This window comes from Lissotriton vulgaris, chromosome 12 (genome assembly GCF_964263255.1).
Source record: "Lissotriton vulgaris chromosome 12, aLisVul1.2, whole genome shotgun sequence".
Classification (NCBI taxonomy): Eukaryota; Metazoa; Chordata; class Amphibia; order Caudata; family Salamandridae; genus Lissotriton; species Lissotriton vulgaris.
The window spans coordinates 23,195,383-23,216,959 of NC_141700.1; the positions used below are offsets into that span (position 1 = coordinate 23,195,383).

The 21,577-nt window shown below is 48.7% G+C and overlaps 1 protein-coding gene across 1 annotated transcript in view; it reads left to right on the forward strand.

Moving 5' to 3' along the window:
- Positions 1 to 306: 306 nt before the first annotated feature.
- Positions 307 to 21,577, forward strand: part of INSL3 (insulin like 3) — a 30,559-nt gene continuing 9,288 nt past the window's right edge. The window contains exon 1 of the mRNA XM_086946800.1: positions 307 to 499. Coding sequence (XP_086802926.1) covers positions 307 to 499 — 193 coding nt within the window. The remainder of the gene's footprint in view (positions 500 to 21,577) is intronic.

Sequence of the window (21,577 nt, forward strand, 5' to 3'; positions counted from 1 at the left end):
GCGGCAGCAGAGATACCCCCGGCCTGGCCGCCGCTATAAAAGGGCCGGAGCCCGCATCAACAGCCATCTCGCCAGCACCTTCCCGGCGCACGCTGAAGCCCTTCTGTGATCTTGGGCGCACGCTGAACCCTCCAGTGATCTTGGGCGCACGCTGAAGCCCTCCTGTGATCGTGGGCGCACGCTGAAGCCCTCCTGTGATCTTGGGCGCACGCTGAAGCCCTCCTGTGAAGCCCTCCTGTGATCTTGGGCGCACGCTGGTTCTGCTCCGCTCTGCGCTCCGCAGCGCTTCGAGGCCTGCCGCGGATCATGCTGGCGGTGGCCCTGGTGCTGGCGCTCCTGCTCCCGGCGGCGGTGCACGGGGAGAGCCCCGACAACTCTCTGGAGAGCGGGGTGAAGCTGTGCGGGCGGGAGTTCATCCGCACCGTGGTCATGTCCTGCGGGGGGTCCCGGTGGAAGCGCTACTCCCCGGAGCCGGGCCGAGGCAGCACCAACCCCTACAGTGAGTACTCACGGTGGGGAGGGGGGTCTCCCCTTCTGCCCTCTCTGCCCCTCTACGACCCTCGGTAACTCTCTGTTTCTGCTCCTCTTTCTCTCTCAGCCCTCCTCGTCATTCCCCCCCCCACCCCTCACTGGGTCCTCGCACCTGCTGCCCGCTCCCCTCGGTGTCTCACACTCTGACACGCTTCGCCTCTCCCTCTCTCTCTCTCTCTCTTCCATGCTCTTCATTCCTCGTGTGTTCTCCCTTTTCTTACTTCCTCTTGTCTTCTCCCAACACTGATTCGTGCTCCGTCCTTTCAACTTCTCCTTCACTCTCTGTTGCACCCCCGCTGTCTCTCATCTCCTTCACTTTCTCTCTCTTCTTTTTTCTTTTGACTTTTTCTCTTTCTCCTGTTCTCCCCTTCCTTTTCTCCTCAGTTTTTCTTCTCCCCTCACTCTTTCTTTACCATTCCCTCCTTATTCTTCATTCCCTCCTCCACTCCCCTCTTTCTCCCTGATTGTTGCTCATAATAGGGCCCTCCTTTCGTTTCGTTTAGTGCGCCGAGAGCGTGACATTTATACTTGAAGTAAAGCCTTAAAAACGCATTTCAATGAGAGGACAACAGCCCAAGAGTAGCCGTGTAAACAAGCACTGGTAACTCCAAATAGCTCTCGTCTATGTAAGAGCGCTTGACTTGGCATTGGCTTGGTGTACACCAGCGTGGCTGCTGTTCAGCATGCCGACATGTTTGTGGCATAGAGGACGGCGGCGTAGAGTGGCCGCGCAGAGTGCGTGGCGTATAGTGGCGTGCCATAGAGTGGCGTGTTGTAGAGTGCAGGGTCGCAGCATAGTAGACTGCAGTGGCGTAGATTAGGGTGGTGCAGAGTAGACTGACAGAGTACCGTGGCGTAGAGGGCAGTAGTGCAGAGTAGAGTGGATTGGCGCAGAGTGCTGTGGCGTAGACTGGAGTAATGCAGAGTGGTGGCATAGAGTGCATTTGTGTAGAGTGCAGTAGAGGCGCGTAGAGAAGAATGGGGCAGAGTAGGCTGCAGTTGCGAAGAGTGCAGTGGTGTAGGAAAGACTGGCAGAGAGTGCTGCGGTGCAGAGTAGAGTGTCTTAAAGTGCACTATTATAGAGTTGAGTGGCGTAGAGTGGTATGATGCAGAATAGAGTGGTGTAGAGTGCAATGGTGCAGAGCGGCGCAGAACAAAGTGGCGTAGAATGTATTGGTTTTGAGTGCAGTGGTGTAGAGTGCAGTGATGCAGAGTAGAATAGAGTGGCGTAGAGTGCAGTGGCGTAGAATGTATTGGTTTTGAGTGCAGTGGTGTAGAGTGCAGTGGTTTAGAGTGGAATGGTGTATAGTGCAGTTGTGTGGTGCAGTGTAGCTTGAGGAATATAGCATGGAGTGGAACAGAGTGCAGTGTTGTAGATTATAGTGACAGAGTGGAGTGGCGTAGAGTACAGTGGTGCAGAGAGCAGTGGCGTAGAGTCAGTGGTGCAGTGACATAGAGTGCAATGGTGCAAAGAAGAGTGGCATTGAGTGCAGTGATGTAGAGTAAAGTCACGTAGAGTGCCGTGGTGAAGAGTAGATTGGCATAGAGTGAAGGTGAAGTGGTGTAGAGTGCATTGATTTGGAATAGAATGGCGTAGAGTGCAGTTGTGTGGTGTGCTGCAGACTGCACTGACATATAGTGGTGTGTGGCACAGAGTGTAGTGGTCTAGATTGCAGTGACATAGAGAGTAGAGTGGTGTAGAGTAGAGTGGTGTAGAGTAGAGTGGTGCAGAGTAGAGTGTCGTAAAATACAGTTGCATAGAGTGACAGAGTTCATTGGTATAGAGTACAGTGGCATAGTGTATAGTGTTGCAGAGTAAAGTGGCAAAGAGAGCAATGGCATAGATTCAGTGGTGCAGAGTAGAATAGAGTGGCGTAGGGTGCAGTGATGTAGAGTGTAGTGGTGCAGAGAAGAGTGGCACAGAGGGCAGTAGCATAGACTATAGTGGAATAGAGTTCAGTGGTGCACAGTAGATTGGCGTAGAGTGAAGTGGCGTACAGTACATTGGTTTTGAGTAGCATGGTGTAGAGTGCAGTGGTGAAGAGTGCAGTGGTGCAGAGTAGATTAGAGCAGGGTAAAGTGGATTGACGTAGAGTGGAGTGGTACAGAGTGGAGTGGTGTAGAGTGCAATGGTGTGGAGTGCAGTGGCATAGAGTGGATTGTTTAAGACTAGAGTGCATTGGCCTAAAGTAGAGTGGTGCACAGTAGAGTAGAGAGGCAAGAGTGAAGTGGCCTAAAGTGTGGGGGCATAGAATGGAGTGGTACAGAGTAGAGTGCAGTGGTGTGAAGTGGAGTGGTGCAGAGAAGAGTGCAGTGGTGTAAAGTGGAGTGGTGCAGAGTAGAGTCGAGTGGTGTAAGGTGGAGTGGTGCAGAGAAGAGTGGAGTGGTGTAAAGTGGAGTGGTGCAGAGTAGAGTCGAGTGGTATACAGTGGAGTGGTGCAGAGTAGAGTGCAGTGGTGTAAAGTGGAGTGGTGCAGAGTGCAGTGGTGTAAAGTGGAGTGGTGCAGAGTAGAGTGCAGTGGTGTAAAGTGGAGTGGTGCAGAGTAGAGTCGAGTGGTGTAAGGTGGAGTGGTGCAGAGAAGAGTGGAGTGGTGTAAAGTGGAGTGGTGCAGAGTAGAGTGCAGTGGTGTATAGTGGAGTGGTGCAGAGTGCAGTGGTGTAAAGTGGAGTGGTGCAGAGTAGAGTGCAGTGGTGTAAAGTGGAGTGGTGCAGAGTAGACTCGAGTGGTGTAAGGTGGAGTGGTGCAGAGAAGAGTGGAGTGGTGTAAAGTGGAGTGGTGCAGAGTAGAGTCGAGTGGTATACAGTGGAGTGGTGCAGAGTAGAGTGCAGTGGTGTAAAGTGGAGTGGTGCAGAGTGCAGTGGTGTAAAGTGGAGTGGTGCAGAGTAGAGTGCAGTGGTGTAAAGTGGAGTGGTGCAGAGTAGAGTCGAGTGGTATACAGTGGAGTGGTGCAGAGTAGAGTGCAGTGGTGTAAAGTGGAGTGGTGCAGAGTGCAGTGGTGTAAAGTGGAGTGGTGCAGAGTAGAGTGCAGTGGTGTAAAGTGGAGTGGTGCAGAGAAGAGTGGAGTGGTGTAAAGTGGAGTGGTGCAGAGTAGAGTCGAGTGGTATACAGTGGAGTGGTGCAGAGTAGAGTGCAGTGGTGTAAAGTGGAGTGGTGCAGAGTGCAGTGGTGTAAAGTGGAGTGGTGCAGAGTAGAGTGCAGTGGTGTAAAGTGGAGTGGTGCAGAGTAGAGTCGAGTGGTGTAAGGTGGAGTGGTGCAGAGAAGAGTGGAGTGGTGTAAAGTGGAGTGGTGCAGAGTAGAGTGCAGTGGTGTATAGTGGAGTGGTGCAGAGTGCAGTGGTGTAAAGTGGAGTGGTGCAGAGTAGAGTGCAGTGGTGTAAAGTGGAGTGGTGCAGAGTAGACTCGAGTGGTGTAAGGTGGAGTGGTGCAGAGAAGAGTGGAGTGGTGTAAAGTGGAGTGGTGCAGAGTAGAGTGCAGTGGTGTATAGTGGAGTGGTGCAGAGTAGAGTCGAGTGGTGTAAAGTGGAGTGGTGCAGAGAAGAGTGGAGTGGTGTAAAGTGGAGTGGTGCAGAGTAGAGTCGAGTGGTATACAGTGGAGTGGTGCAGAGTAGAGTGCAGTGGTGTAAAGTGGAGTGGTGCAGAGTAGAGTGCAGTGGTGTATAGTGGAGTGGTGCAGAGTAGAGTGGAGTGGTGTAAAGTGGAGTATGCATGGGGTGTTAGCGCGCATCGTTACAGACAACACATTTTCAATTACAGTGACCATTACATTTGCAGAGACATACCGTTTACTGACATAACTATACAGTGCACAAACTGTGTGGAAATGTCATCACCTATTGTATTGATTTGTTTTGATCATATTAAAAGATTGGTTTCCACCACACTTCAAAATTACAAAAAAAGGGCTACACTTTACACTTGTGCTCCCCTAATTCTGATACAATCTGAAATATCTGCACAGTTCATTTATAGACCTTCTTTTTAAATTGTGTGCTAGAAAAAGCCTTTCGTTTCAGAGCACCAGTGTCACATACATGCACCAACTTTGAAATCAGAGAAAGAAAAGTATACACCAAGCTCATTGGAAAGACAGTCTGACATTTGACCTCTGTCTTTGAATACAGAGCAAATGCGGCAAGATAAGAGCAGGATTTAAAGGCCTGTTTACAGAAAGCGAGCACTCGGGAGAATACAGTAAATAGGCTATGCTCCATGGGAGGGACAAACTTAAGCTGGGAACCCTAAAACAAATAAAGCCAGCAAATAAAAAGCAAGCACATGTGAGTTATAAAGCAAAAAGCCAATGGTAAGCAATGGGTGCAATGCATTGCGGGGGGAAGCTTTCAGAGTGTCCTCAAGAAGTCTTTAGCAAACCTAGGCTTTGACTGTACAGTAATTACACATCTTACACAGGGGACCCTCGCCAGATATTGTACTTCCCCGTTGTTTTCACCAGGCTCAATTTAGAGTTTCATGTAAAGCCAGGTCACGCCAATTTAGTAAATCTGGGTTTGCGTGAACATATCTGTGAAACCAAGCCATGTCGCGCTGCAGGCGCGTCATTCCCCACCATCCACTTCATTCCATGAAAATGTCGTCATTTGAAGTTACTTTGAACTCCCCCTAGACTCGGGCTCGCCCAGGATCACACCATTCGATCAACTGAAGGAGCCAGGACTCAATGTTAAACCCTTGTGTCCTCTCTTTGCTCCACATCAGCACAGGCGGCTCCGCCTAGGTCTGCAGGAGGGAGAGCAGAACACAATGTTAGATTGAGAACATGTTACAGCGCTTCGAAGCTTCGGTCTCAAACTACCAGGCCTGCGCAGGCGCAGAGCAGACAGCGACAAAGAGGCGCCGGTACCAACATCCACATGTCATTTCTTCTGAACAGTGATTCATTTCCCCGAGCTGCACCGTTGCTCACACCCAGCCCAGGTGCTTGGCAACACAGAACCTTTGCCAAGGGAAATATTGGTAATACAAACGCAAACACTGTGTTGGCACCAGTGTGCGGCCGCGCGGCTGCTGGCAGGGCAGGGCGGTGTTTAGGGCACCAGCATGCACAGAGGTGTCCACGTGAATGTCTCTAGGTATGGACTGGACTCTGTGGTTGGGAAGGGCAAAAGGACCAGCTGGGGCCATCGACAGGGGCAGGTGGCCTCTGTGGACTCATGACAGAGAAAACATGAATTGGCCAATAGTTCTTGGCTTTAAAAGGCAGAGCTATTGATTTAGTCAAGGCTTTTTTAATTGGCATTCACATGCAAATTCTTGTGTTATGAAGCAGGCATGCAGGTGACACCGACAGTAATCATGCAACGGATTCTCTGTTAAAGGCCACCATTGCGTTGTCGTGTGTCACGGCGCATGCACGTGTGTGCACCATGACTCATGTATGCAAGAGCACCATCAGGGGTTTAAGTGGGATGAACAAACTGGGGAGTCTCTCAAAGGGGTGTGGCCGCTGTAATTAAGGGCGTGGCTTAAAACATTTAAGCTAAAAATCTGTGCTTAGCATAGTGCGCCGCCCGACTAGTATTTTGCCTCTTCTGTCATTGTATCCAGATATATAATACAATATGTAACATTACACCTACAACAAGCCAGAACTATTGGCTTTGCCAGTGGTTGTTAGTTGCACAAGATAAATAAGCAACGACTATGGCTTCGTTGTGTACAATATTGAAAATGCTTCAGTTCTGAAATGATGAGACTGAAAGAACTATAACAAGTCTCTTTGACGTTCCATCAAAGGCAGTGAAGATTGGCGGCAGTGCTACTGCAGGGTTAAGATTTTTTTTCACCCTGAAGGTGTGGACAAAAATAGAGAGCCCGATAGAGACCCGTCTCGGAACCTGCTTTTTAGAACTGCTGGAGTTGAGCACCGGCAGGGCCCGGCCCACTTAAAGCCCTGTGCACCATGATGCATGTGTGTGTTCTGATTCACAGCAGCCACTGTTCATTTACTAGTATAGCATGGGGGCAGCCATTTTGGATTGGGAAATTAAAATTTGGAAGAGCACAAAAACAAGGGTACATAAGATCAAAAAAGGGAGTGAAAGGCATCATAGAACTGTTGGTTCTTGTCAAAATGCACGAAAATATTCAAATCTGGTATCAGTATGGGGAGCATCTGAGAGAGTACAAACTGTAGAATGGAGCAGTAAAGGAGAGAGATATTAAAGCATCAGTATGAAGTGCTCCATGTACAAGAAATATACACATCCCCTTTAGCTAGCACTGGAAGGACACAGCACATCCAATCAGAACACTGCAAGACCAAAGGGCTCTGGGAGGGACAAACGCCAAAATGGGGAGTGAAACCGCTGGATCAGAAAAGAGCAGACAACAAAGCTGTCCAAAGATGAGCAAGAGGCTGACCCAATGCCCACTCTAAGCGTATGTTATGTCTGCCAACATCCCAGATTCATCCGCACCATAGCCTCGCCGTGACCCGTTACTCTGAGGTTGCCGCTACACAGTCATACCCGACTGCGTTTCCTTCCTGATACTTTTTGTTACGTACCTACGACACGACAACTAACATTGACTGGGTCGGAAATATCACCGGTCTTTGGATTCTGAGCCACGCCATTTACAGCCCTGATGAGTCACAGGTATCGCCCTGTTGATGAAACACGTGCCGGCTGGCGTTTGTAAAATCTTTAAGAAAAGAACTACATAAAGCTAACGTGCTGGTTTTACCACATCACCGGTGTCAATCGCTTTTGTCTTTGACAACTGTATGATCAGAACTATTGACCATACGTGTGCCCAGTACTTGTTGTAAAAAAGGCAGCTACGGCTCTGTCGCCTAGACCTAAAAACACTCCTATTGACTAGCTAGCTGTTTTGAATGTTCAATACTGAGCAGATCTTTGCTAGCGCTACATTACACCTGTCTAGGCCTGTGCATACATTTATCACGCAAGGACAATCTTTAGAACAACTCTTTGCCCGCTTTAGCAGTAGTTCGTGGAAATATTCTATGAACTTTGCTTACACAGTATCGTAATTGTTTGTGCCGCTGGTGTCTGTCTGAGGTATTCTGGCATGGTTATTTGGCCAAGGGTAGTTTTGCAACACATGCGTAAGGCTTGGGTTATTTGTTCCACCAGATTTTGATTTCTGATGGTTAATGGCGTTTTTTGTTGTTGTAACAAATGGTAAAAAAAAAGCAAAATAAAACAAGTTTTACACCTAAAAGCACCGAGAACTACCGATTTTTATACAAACAGAATTTTTACTCAAAATACATATAAAACTCAATAGTTCTCACGTGAACCACGTGCACTCCTCATAAACAAACCTGTACAAATTCAGACAGCACTATTTTTGTCCCACACACACTTCTGTTGAGGGCAAGAGCCATCAAGATGTCAAAGTTTAGGATTAGAGTTTGGGCAAGGCAAGGGCTGGCAAATAAGAGAACTTTCCTTGAGTGACAGTGGCACAGTTTTACAACTAGACCAAAATGAAACTTCCTCGGCCAACTGGGCTGTTTACCAGGACCAGGAAGTCGTCCTTTGAGAGGTGGGACATCCTGCGCAGGGAAATCCGGGAAGGAGGCAGCATGGATGGTGGCTTGGGTGAGAGCAGGAGCCGAGGACGGCGAACAGTTTGCTCGCAGGGACCTCGGTGGAGGAGGTGTCGAGGCTGGGGACACATGTGCAGGGGATGAGCAGAGCTGGAGACATATGGATGTGGGACTCCTGATAAGCAATAGAAGTCCACCAGGGCCCTCTTTGCACGTTAATGACCTGTTATGCTTTGTTATGGGATTTTATAAAGCGCGCAGCTGCCCCAGCAACCGTGCATCCCAGTGCTATAATGCAACTGTCTTAGGCAAACAAGAAAACACACAAAGAGCAGTTATGCGGGGAAGAGGTGAGTTTTGATGGCTTTACGGAATAGAGAATGAATTTGGATGTGTCTGATCTGTGTGGGAAGGGAGTTCCAGAGCTTTGGAGCACGAACGCGGAAGGAGCGATCTTCAGCCCGTACTCTCTTAAACCGGGGGACAGCAGCCAAGTGCTGATCCATGGAGCGTAACTGGCGAGTGGGCATGCAGGGCAATATGAGACTGGCTAGAATAGAGGGAGATTGGAGAAACATGATTCTGTGGGCAATACAGAGGGTCTTAAATTGAAGACGTTTCTCCACTGGCAGCCAAAGCAGTTTGCTGATGCAGCCAGCGGTGCGACAGGTTCTCGGCAGGCCAAGGAGAGCCCGGGCCGCCGCATTTTGTACCCTTTGTAGACGTAGTATCTCTGCACCGTTGGCCCCAATATATAGGGAGTTAGCATAGTCCAGTCTGGAGAGTACTGTGGCCCGAATGATCACCTGACGGATGGTAGGATCAAAGAAACCCAGCATGGGTTTGAGCCCTCACAGGAGCCCGAAGCATACCCCGGCAACTACCTTAGTCTGGGCCTGAAAAGTAAGAGCGGAGTCTATCCAGACTCCCAGATTTTTGACTGCCGGTTCTGGATGCCAGCAGAAGACCCAGGGAGGATCGCCACTAATGCTCACTCCACACATGGTTGTCTTTGCCCACCAACAAGATCTCCGATTTGTTGGCATTAACTTGGCTGTCATCCAATCTGCAATGGCTGTTATATCTTCCTTAAACTTAAGTGCATCCTGCCCATACATAGTCCTCAGATAGTGCTACCGTCATCCCGCGTACAATACCACAGCTAAACCTCTGTTTTTGGCTACTGCTGCAAGAGGTTGGATATAGATGTTAAAAAGGGTTAGGCTAAAAGCCGAACCCTGCGGACTGCCTTGGTGGACAGCATGTACCTGGGACTAGAAGGGAGGAACAAACACCTGGTAAGTAAGCTCTACTAGAAAGGAGGTGAGCCAACCCAGGGCAGAACCGCCGACACCGATATCCTCCAAGCGCTGCATTACGATCTGATAGGACACAGTGTCGAATGCAGCACTAGGATCCAAACAAATTAACGCTGAGGTGCAACCGACATCTAACGTGCCCCTCAGATCTCCTGTTACAGGCAGAAGGGCGGACTAAGTGATGTGACGAGAGCGGAAGCCGTTCTGGGATGGGTCGAGCAGATTGTTATCTTCTAAAAACTTTGTGAGAGAGGCATTGATGTAGGCTTCGGTGATCTTACAGACCGACAGGAGGAGGGAGATAGGGCAGAAGCACTCTGGTTTGGAGGCATCCAGCATGGGCTTTGTTAACAGAGGGACCCCCTTGGTATGTTTACATGCAGTGGGAACCACCGCAGAAGATAGAGATAGATCGAGGAGTTTGCAAAAAGGGGAAAGAAGTTGAGGTAAAAATTTCTGGAATTGGTCCGGTTTGAGAGGATCTGCAGGGGATCCTGATTTAAGTTTGTTACAAATCGTGCGCATCACTTCTTGAGTGAGTGCCGGGAAGACAGAGAGTGCTGGGGCATCGCAGGACCGCAGGGAGGGGCTGGCCCTAGCCTCAGTGTGGCGGAAAGTTTTATAGATGATCTCGATCTTCTTGATAAAGAAGGCAGCAAGGCTCTTACATTGCTGATTAGAAGAAGGAGGGGTTACCTGAGGTTGCCCTGAGGATTTAAGGTCCTTGAACAGAGAGAAGACAGGTTTAGCAGGATTACTGCAGAGTCTGATCTCCTCAGCATAGTTGGCAGTGCTTTCCTTCTGGCTGGCTCTATGATAGTTCTTGATGGCTGCATGGTATTGCGTTTTCAGAATAGGGTCATAGTCGCGCCTCCATGCCCATTCCAGCCTTTTACAGCTTTTATGGATTGAGGTCCGGTTATCATTGTACCACGGGATGGGCTGAGTATTATGGCTCTGAGACCACCTGGCGGGAATGAGAGAGTCGAGGGAATGCGTCAGCCATTCTGAAAGGATACTCTCCACCACATCTGGGTTCTCGGGAAGACTGAGCGATTGACTCAAAAGAAGAGTGTGGAGCTGTTCGGAGTCGAGTTTAAGCCAGGGGTGCCTTAAAACTGATCTACACACTGTACCCTGAGAGGAGCCCACTCCCACTAGTGACACGGTTTCCAAATAATGGTCAGACCAGCTCATAGGAATAGGTGGATTAACTATGAGAGCGGGCAAGTTAAAAAGAACTGGTCCAGTAAGTGTCCGGCAGAAGGAGTACCTCCTGGGACGCGCTGGATCAGTTGCAAGATAAGCTGAGATTGCTGATTTCACAGTCACGACTGGCATCCAGATGTAGATTGAGGTCTCCAATTGGCTGGTCTGATGGCGAGCATACCAGAGGTTGCGATAAGCGCATCCCTGAGCCCTTTAGTGGCCCCGGAGGGCAATAGATGAAATTAGCATTGAGGAGAATCCTGAAGAGTGCACACTCACAGCCCACTAGGCCCTCTTTAATTAGGGGGGAAGTGTATCTAGTTTTAAAGATGATTGGGATACCACCACCCGGGCCCCTCTGTTGAGTGTCACAATGTTGTACCCCTGAGGCATGGCTAAGCCAGGTTCCGCCTCCGTGTTGTCAATGAGCCATGTCTCAGTAACAAAGAGAATATCCGGTGCCTCATTGTGAAGTAGATCAAACGCTTTACTAGGGAGTGGCAATTCACACTGAAAAGTTTGATAGAGTGCAGGGCAGGGGAAGGAGGGACAGCGTTAGCGAGAGAGCAGAATCCACACTGAATGCAGCAGAAGCCACATGAAATGTCAATCTGTAGTTCGGCATTATGTTAGCACAAAATGCATGCTCGGGTCAGTTTTTGGCACACGGGTGCATTTGAACAACAACACTGCAAAAAACGCTGCTTGTGTTCGTTCTGTTGTTCGCAGTAAGGGGAATATTTATGAAATATTCACGCAGCGCGCAGCATGTCACCGCGCTGCACTGCGTGAAAGGGAAAGGGCAGGAATGCGCCGTGCTTCACATCATACTGTGCACTCCTGTCATTTCCCTGCGCTGACGCACAATGCGCTGCCTGGCGCCAATGCCAGCCCCCTTGCACCACGGTGCAAGTGTGCTTGTGTTGTAAGCAGGATTGTTTTTGTGTGGGAAGGGGAACTCCCTGCACAAGAACAAACCCTCCAGGCATGTTCCTCTTTCTATGTGTGTTGCATTCTGCAGAACACAAAGAAAGAGGATTTAACAGGAAGAAATAATGATATTTCTCCTCGTTCCGCCTCACCTGAGGAGGCAAAGCATTTTGACGCATTCCCAGGCCTAGCACTGATGGTAACTCTGGGAATGTGCTGAAATCCATAGGTGAATGCATGGAAATACACATGGAACGCCGCCCTGGGGCAGAGTGAGGTAACCCAGCCATCTGCGCTGCATTGCATTACTATAGACTGATCAAGCCAAGTAAGAACAATAGTTACTTACCTGTAATCTGTGGTTCTCCAGTATTGGTGTCTTTCATAGATTCACATGCCTGCATCATTCTCCGTCGTCAGAGTGGGAGTCCCACGGTACATAAAAAAGCAATAATATGCCTATAGAAAACCCAAAACCTTGGTAATAACAAACCAGGAAGTAAAGTAGCCCTAAGCTACAGTGTAAAAAACTTCCACACTCATGACTATCCTAGTCATTTTGTATAGACCAAACTGCAGCCAATCAGGCGACAGGACCCACCAGAATGTTCTCCCCAGAGGCTCAGGCTCTCATATTTTCTCGCACAGGAGGGAAACCAACATAATTGCCTGAGGGAGCCTCTGGGGGGAGGTGGGTGGGCGCATGTGAATCCATGAAAGACACCAATACTGGAGAACCGCAGATTACAGGTAAGTAACTATTGTTCTTCTCCAGTATTGGGGTGTCTTTCATAGATTCACATGCCTGAATCAGAGTAGATAGCAGTACAAGAAAAAACATTATGCTTGTAAGACGCTTACAGCATACAGCAGATATGCATGCAAGGTAATAACCAATAACATGTTAGAAGCGTCTAAACAAGAGCATAGAGGAGGAGGGAGAACAGAGGCTCACCTTATTTGAAAAGATTGCGTAGAACTGCTCTTCCCACCAAAGCATCTGCATCACTTGCTGAGTCCAGACAGTAGTGTCTTGTAAAAGTGTGCCTGCTGGACCACGTTGCAGCTCTGCAGATTTGCAGGAGGGGCACACCAGCGAATAGAGAGGTGGAAGAGGAAACCGCCCTCGTAGAATGCGCTCTTGGTAAGGTCTGCAAGGGTCTTCCTGCCTGTTGATGACATAGCCCAATTGCTGACGAGACCCATCTGGCTATAGTAATGTAATGTAAATGCCGATTTGTATCGATGTGAGAAGGTGGCCTGATATGCAGTGCTCACTATTCTAGTGAACACTATGTATCAGTCCAGCAACCCTTATTGATGATTGGTTGTAAGTCAACCTTATAGACCAGCTATCCTAGTAGCGTGGATACGAGCAGTCTAAGGCTAAAGACTCGAGAGGGCGTGTTAAGCCAGCTGTTATACCACATATACCCCTTGAACACCAAGTGAAAGGACACCACACAAGTGTTATGAAAATAAACAGTTATTTATTAAGAATCACAACAGCCCTGTACTCTTTATGAGGACAGGGTACTTAGCACAAACCAAAACTCTTACAAAAATACTTAAGTTAGCACAGTATATACAAATGCCCGAGGGGCACGGAAAACCATATACTTGAAAAGTGGAATGCGAAATTACTAGCAGGTAAGTACAGTACTACTAGGCTTTGGAATCGCTAGGACTTGACTATAGAATCATTAGATTACTTCTAGGAGACCCAGGGGACTCGGGTGCAGTGTGTGCACTCTCACGCGAGATGCGGGACCAAGTCTATGGTAGCTAGGAATTGCAAAGTTAGTGTTCTCGGGCGAACCCGACCTGGTAGGAAGAAAACGAAAGTGGATTCTGACCCTTGGATACTGAGGCTATGCTGGGGCACCGAAATGCCGAAGTTACCTAGCCCAGGGGCTGCAGCTGCATAGGACTCAAAGGACGTCGGGAATCCTCGTTGACGGACCAGGAGCCTGGAAGAAAGAAGTTGCTGGCAGGCGACCAGTGAAGAAAGTTCGGTGGATCCAAGCCTGGATCGATGGAAGATGACACCTGAAAGCAGAGGGGACCAAGTTCGAGACTACTAGCCAGTAGTCAGTGGGCACCAGGAGGGCACCGGATGGTAGCCACCTCGACTAGGCGAGTGGGTGACGCTGTGCTCGGAGATCTCACGGACCAGGAGGCGTTGTCGGCGACCAGGATGGAGGAGCGAGCTGTCCCACGAAGATAGAAGCTGTCGGCGTCGCTGGACCCAGGATTGGGCAACAAAGCCTTGGCAAAATCAAGCCCACGCGGTGGACCTAAAATGGCGTCTGGAGTGGACCAGGAGGGTCCGGGGTGCCTCTCTTAAGGAAGGAAGCAAGGGCCAGTCTGGAGCAACCAGACCAGCAGCAGTGATGTCGTCGGGCGTCGTTCAGAAGGCCACAAGCCAGCCGGCTAGTAGCCAAACAACGCGGTGCACAGCAAACAGCAGAAGGGCCCCACGCAGATCGTGGAGATGCAGGGAGGCTGATCTTGGGTGCTGGAGCTGCGCAGGGTTAGGGCTTCTCGGACCCCAAAGCACTCACCAGTGGAAGACTCGGTGGGCTTGTTACAAAGAAGTCGTGCAGTCTTGGCGATCGTCGGTCCCTCGAGGTCTCGTCGCACTCACGGTTCTCAGCTTTGCTGTAGAGGTGAGTAGAGGTCAGAGGTGCCAGGGAAGCCGGGTCTCGTCGAGCTGGGTCGTCGGATTCGTGAAGAAGGACTTGCAGCAGACCGCAGTGTTCTTAGGATGGTGCCTGCGGATGCAGGGTGACTACTCCTTAGCCACAAGGGAGAATCTTGAGGAAGAAATCTTGAAGTCCTTTCGCAGAAAGTCGTGTCTTGATTCCAAAGATGATCTAATTTGAACAGGGGGCCCGCTCCCATCTTTATACTAAAAAAGGGGGCTGACCCGGTGACTAGGTCCTGCCTATGGGTGGGACTAGGAGGGGGGTGGTTACACCCCTCTGCCATGCCGGACTTCCCCAGGCCAGGGGCTGGTGTGCCCCTGGAACTGGTTCAGACCGGCCTATGCGTAGTGAGCACCGGGGTGCCACTCAGCAGTCACCTTCCTGAAAAGCCCTGCCTACCCAGGATACACAAAACCATGTCTGGGACGGTGCTAGCACCGCCCCTGACAGGAAACCCTTTGTCCAGGCTCCCCTCGCTGGAAGGACTCCCAGCTGCAGGGGGTCAGACTCGTGTCTGTGGTGGCAGCATCCATTTTGTGGAGCTGAGGCTTCGTTTAACTTTAACCGGGGTTCACAGTTACATACATGTCGTGTCCCTCTAGAAGGGTGGAATGCTAACCCCGTCGCCAGAATTGGCGAGGGGTTAGTATTCCAATTCGTATGACACCTTACTCGACATGTTTTGATAAAGCAATACCAAAGTTAGCATTTAACCACGAGGATTATAATGCACTTAAGAGTATATGGTATGCGTTATCATGGAACAGCTATTAGGACTTGGTTCCGCAAGCTGCAGACAGGCTGAGCTCATGCCAGAGCACCATCTCACACGATTCCAAGCACTCTGCCTTCAGGATTGTCAAGGCCTGCCATAGGAGTGACTGATAGGAATCTGTGTGTCCATTTTTAGGGTTAGATATAGGTATACTATATCTATAGCAAAGGGTGATTACACGACTTTGCCCCAGCTGTCATGCAGCCAGTTGTGTCAAATTTAGGAGGCCAGTCAGGGGTGGCATAATACATGCTTCAGCCCCTGGTAGGCCCTGGGTACACCTATGCCCTGAGTTACAGGGTCTGATAGGGTGGCCCAGTACCAATTGGAAATGCACCTAGGGTACATGGAATCCATTTTGAAGAGAGAGCAGTAGGCCTGGGGTCCTGATTGGCAGGGCCCCAGGTCGACTATGTCAAAAACCAGCTAAAACACAGGGCAAAAAGTTGGGGGCAACCATAGTCAGGAGGTACCTTCCTACAGTAATGTAATGTAAATGCCGATTTGTATCGCGCGACAATCGCTCCAAGGAGCATCTAGGCGCCCAAGAGAGGACCACCAGATGTTAGGTGGTCTCTATGCTTACTTGACCGAGACCAGGATTACACTAAGCTTCTGGCAGTTGTGTCTTGGAGATTAAAGATCCAGGTTTTTAGGTGTTTGCGGAAGTCTGTTTCTTTGTCCAATATTCTCAGCTGAGGGGGGAGAGTGTGCCATGCTTTTGCTCCCAGTACCGCCAGGGATTTGCCCCCTCGGGTTTTGAGTCTGAAACCCGGGACGGTGAGCAGGTTGGCAGTTGAGGAACGTAGTGCTCTAGTTGGACAGTATCTGCTGAATTTTTTCCTTAGATATAACGGGCCTAGGTTATGAACAGCTCTAAAGGTAATTAGCAGTACTTTAAACAAGACCCTTTTGTTTGTATTCCGTGCAGCCTTGGCGCAGTCTTCCATATGCCACAAACAGTTGGTCTGTCTTGCGAACAGTTGCCGTTCTTTGAAGATAGAATCTGAGACATCTCCTGATGTCTAAAGACTGTAAAGCTCTTTCAGCCGGTGATTGTGGATTTGGAAAAAATGTCTTGAGGATCACTGGCTCATTTAGGTGAAAATCCGATGGAACTTTGGGCATGTACCTAGGATTGGTACGTAGCACTACAGAGTCTGAGGTAAATTTCAAGAAAGGCGGTTTTGAAGTGAATGCTTGAATGTCACTGACCCTTATAGCCGATGTTAAAGCCAATAGCAAAGAGACCTTCCAAGTAAGAAACTTGAGATCAATCTTATGGATAGGTTCAAACGGGTGACGCATGAGTTGGGCTAGCACCACATTCAAATGCCAAGATGGAGGTGGTCGTCGAATCGGAGGAAACATACGAAATAGACCTTTAAAAAAATTGCTGGATTATTCTTGAAGAAAACAGAGAGTTCGGTCCGTCCAGACGGAATCTGGAAATGGCTGCCAGAAATACCTTTAGGGTTGAAAGTTCCAAACCCGATCTAGCCAAATGCAGAAAGAAAGGCAAAATTTGTTCTGGTCTAGCATGAATGGGATGCAGATCAGCAGTTTGACACCAGGCACAGAAACACTTCCATTTGAGTTTGTAGGTCTTAATCGTTGACGGCGCTCTAGCATTAGCGAGAACTTCTTGACAATCTTGAGGTATGTCTAAGTTGGCAAATTCCTTGTGTTGAGGAGCCAAGCTGATAATTTCAAAGAAACTAGGTCCGGATGGTACACTTGGCCCTCTTGAATTGTCAGGAGATTCGGTATTCGAGGTAGCTGTATCGGCCTGCACTTCCAGAGGAGGAGCAGCTCGGTGGACCAATATTGTCGGGGCCACCTTGGAGCAATCAGGATTAGACGACATGGTTGTCTCCTCATCTTCCTGATGACCTTGGGGATTAAAGGAATCAGCGGAAAAGCGTACACAAATATCCGACACCAGTTCATCGAAAGGGCATTCCCGCATGACTTCTTGTGGGGAATCCAGCTTGCAAAGCGTGGGCATTTCCGATTCTGATTTGTCGCAAACAAATCCAGGTCGGGATGACCCCACTCTTGGAATATTTGATCCAGGGTTGGTTGATGTAGCTCCCATTCATGATTGCATGCAGCAGACCTGCTGAGGGGGTCCGCTAGTACATTGGCAACCCCTGGGACATGGACCGCCGACAGATTGATGTTGTGATGCAGGGACCAATTCCAAATCTCCTGTGCCTGATGGGATAATCGGGCCAACCTTGTGCCTCCCTGTTTGTTCAGGTAATTCATGCTGGTTGTGTTGTCTGTTCGAATTAGAACCGTAGAACCCTCTAAAATTGCTTGAAATGATTTCAGGGCGAGAAAAATGGCTCGTAACTCTAGGAGGTTTATGTGCCACTTTTTCTGCTGTATGTTCCATTTGCCACTGATTGTCATTCCCTGAAGGTGGGCGCCCCAACCCTCCAGAGAAGCATCTGTGGTCACGATGAATCTGGGCACCTCTGTCAGGAATGCACATCCCACCTGTAAGTTGCACTTCTGCATCCACCATTGGAAGGAGTTCCTCATCCGAGTGGTTATGTTGATAACGTTTTCGAATGATCCTGCTACCTGTACCCACTGAAGAATGAGTTCCTCTTGCAAGGGCCTCATCCTTAGGCGGCAGTTGGGGGTGAGAGGAATACAGGACGAAATCATCCCTAGGAAAGACTTGAACTTGCGAACAGAAACACACTTTCTTGTTAGCAATGCAGAAGCCATTTTGTGAATCTTCAAATGCCTTTCTCTTGATATGAAAGGCGAGCTTTGTGTCCAGCGTCGCTCCCAAGAAAGACTTTCTCTGTGATTGAGTCAGATGAGACTTTTCAAAATTCACAGAGAAACCCAGGCTCTGAAGTAGTGACAGACATCTCTGAACGTGAGTTCTTGCTGTGACGAAAGAACTGGCCTTGATAAGGCAGTCGTCCAAATATGGATAAATCTGAATTCCTTCTAATCGCAGGTGGGCTGCCACCAGAGCTAAAATCTTTGTAAAAACTCTGGGGGCTGAACGTAGTCCAAAGGGGAGAACTTTGAACTGAAAGTCCCTGCCACCCACTCTGAACCGTAAGAACTTCCGGTGTCTGGGAAAAATAGGCACATGGAAGTATGCGTCCTGAAGATCGAGTGTTGCCATGTGATCCCCTTCTGAAAGAAACTGGAGGATTTCTTGAAGCGTCAACATTCTGAAGGACAATTTCTTTAGGTATTTGTTGAGGGCACGCAGGTCGAGGATGGGGCGCCATTCTCCCGACTTTTTGCGAATCAGGAAAAATCTTGAATAAAATCCTTTTCCTCTTTGATCGAATCATTGGATATATTTGGGAGAACAGCTCCTTGAGATGAGCTGGTGGTGGTCCTTTTGGGGGAGAATTTGGAGGGGCTTTGACGAATTCTAGAATGTGACCCCTGGATACCACGTCCAGGACCCATCTGTCCGTAGTAATGTTGGGCCAATTTGAGTAGTATAGGGATATTCTTCCTCCAATTTGCTTCAGGTTGGGTAAAAGTGGTGGCAGGATGTGTTTCTCACTTGCTCTTGTTGTCTCTTCCTCGATAAGAGGTTTTTCCTCTTTACTGAGAGTAATTGTTTCTCTTTTGACCTTACAATTGTTGTGGGTATGGTTGGTATCTTTGGATACCCTGCGAGTTGTTGTAGGAACGCTGTTGTGAATAACCTCCTCTGTAAGAGAAATTGCCTCTTCCTCTTGCGCCACGAAAGGAAGACTTACGAAATTGAAGAGATCCCAGTGACCGTGCAGTCTCTGTGTCTTTCTTTATGGCTTGTAAAGCCTCATCCACATGTTGCCCAAAAAGGAACTCTCCATCATAGGCCATGTCTATGATCTTAGATTGGACCTCCAGGCGAAAAGATGTAGATTTTAACCATCCCTTTCTTCTCAGAACAGCTGCACCCGCCAGCTGTCTGAAACCTGTGGCTGCCACGTCCACTGCAGCATCAATCATTTCAGATGAAACACATTCTCCCTCTTATAAAATCTTTTTGGCTTCAGATCTATCAGGCTCTGAAAGCTTTTCAATGTAAGGCGATATGTCCGACCACATCTGCCTGTCATATCTCCCAAGTATTGCAAGGGAGTTCGCGGCACGGACAGTAGTTGCCGCAATTGTTGAGACCTTCTTTCCTATTGAGTCGAGGCGTCTTCCCTCCCTATCCGGGGGAGCAGTGACCTGTGTAGATGGATTTTTGGCTCTCCTCTGAGCCACCTGGGTAACCACTGAATCCGTTTTAGCCTGGCAAATAAGGCATGCCGGTGACGTGTTAGGCGCCCTATACTTCTTATCTACCCGAGGTAGAACTGCAGGTAGAGAGTTTGGCGTAGCCATTACCTTCAGACCTTCCTTCCAGATAAAATCAATTATTGGGATGGACCAAACTTGTTTTTGCAGTAAATCTTTAAAATCATATAGGAAGCACTCATCCTGCTTAGCCTCCATTGTGAAGAGGAACCTCTTTGTTGCCCTGTCCATGATTTGGTGGAAGATTGCGATGTCCACCGGGGGAGAATCTGCCGTAGGTGGGCCGGCTGGAGAAGGAGTTTGTGGATTCCGGAGTTGGGAGCACACCACTGACCTCTTCCGCCGTATCGCCCCACTGCATCATGGTCTGTGTAGTTCAAGTATTTTCAGGAACGGTTCAAAGTTCAATTTTCAAAATATTTCACCTCAATCGGTGCAAGTAAGTACTTGTATTTAGATCATCTCTAGACACGAGCCTAGCTCGTGTTTCGGGATTGATTCCCTCATCAGTAGAGATAGTTTCGGGGTTGCAGAACAGGTGACGAGCCGTCACGGGCCTCGTTGCCCCTCTGGCGCGCAGGTGCATCTCCAACAAGCTCGTCAGCTATTATGGCTACAGGGAGCCATGAAAAGGGGATTCTGGAGTTGTGAGCACACCACTGACCTCTTCCGCCGTATCGCCCCACTGCATCATGGTCTGTGCAGTTCAAGTATTTTCAGGAACGGTTCAAAGTTCAATTTTCAAAGTATTTCACCTCAATCGGTGCAAGTAAGTACTTGTATTTAGATCATCTATAGACACGAGCCTAACCTAGAGAAGGAGTTTGTGCCTGATACTCGTCCCACTCCGACGATACTGACTTGTCGTCCACTTCGCCTTCTTCTCGTTCGTCCTCCGAAGTATTATTACCCTGCGTATGATGAGAAGGCCCTGGCGAAGGAGGTATTGCAGGTCGTGTCTCCGTAGTTAGCATCGGAGAAGCTGGTCTTGGAGGTCTTAGTGTTGCCATAGATGTTCTTGGCACAGGCGTGGAGAAGTGAGAATCACCTGATTCTGATGGGGTAAAGCGACAATAATAATCGCGTAACATATATTGGAGATTATGCAACAGGTCCAGGAGCATTTGCGTGGTAGCCGCAGACACAGGAGCCCGACCAGAAGGCTCAAGGAATTGTTCCTCCTCATCCTGCTCCACATCCTGAAGTTTTATAAGCAGCTCAGATGGGCTTCTGGCTGCACGGAAAGTGTCATCTTCATAGGATTCCTCTTCCTCAGAATCTAGTAATTTTTCTGGCAATTTTAATGGAGACAGAGTTGTTAAGGATGAACCACGCCTTTCCAAATTTTTATTTTTTTTTAAAATTTTTGAAAACCTTTATTGTGCATCAAGAAAAGAACAAATACGGGCCCACAACCAACCGGCCGGCCACGGATACGCCTGAAGCACCAAAGCATGCAATACGGCGACACAGTAGCATCTTATCACAAAAGCAAGCATTAGAAAATTATACTATCGGTCATAATGATACCGTGTCTCAGGAGTAATAAAGGTTTGTTTTATATTTTTTCTTGCAACCATTAAGTTCAACATTTGTGATTTTCGCATAAACAAAGTAACGAGAAGAGCGGAGTCCGTGCAGGCGTGACGTGACAGTAACAACACTATTATATGCAATCATCTACCCAAGCTCAATTCCTCCCAGGCGGCAGAGCAGCTCTGAATTTGTACAACAGGGTTACCATTACTAGCGTCATAAACAGCGTTCATCGCCACCCACCCATCAACAATCCCAAACACGGACCCAAGATATAGTAAAAGAAAAAGAGACGAAGGCGAAGAGAAATAAGAAGAAAAAGGAGAAAAAGAGGAAAAACAAGGCACCATAGAAACCGAAATCAAGAAACTAAAATCCCATCCCCCAACCCCCCACCCTACACGCATGCAGAGGCTACGGCCTACCCCCCCCCCCCCGGCAGTGTGTCTGTCGCCCCATAAACCCGAAATGTAGGTCAAGAAGAGGAGGAGAAAAGAAAAAGAAATATAACATCTGAAATATAGAGAGTAAGAAAAGATTATTCTAATCTAAAACTCCCATAAAAGAAGAAAAGTGAGGAGGAGCCCAACAAATATTAGGTCTCCCGGGCACCTCAGCCATACAACACCTCCTGCCCCATATACAATAACAAAAATAAACAACATACAGTACGGAATAAAATAGGGAGAGGCCTCACGTATCACAAGAGCTCGCATTGAGGAAGTGTCCCAACCCGAGTCACCACCCGCCAG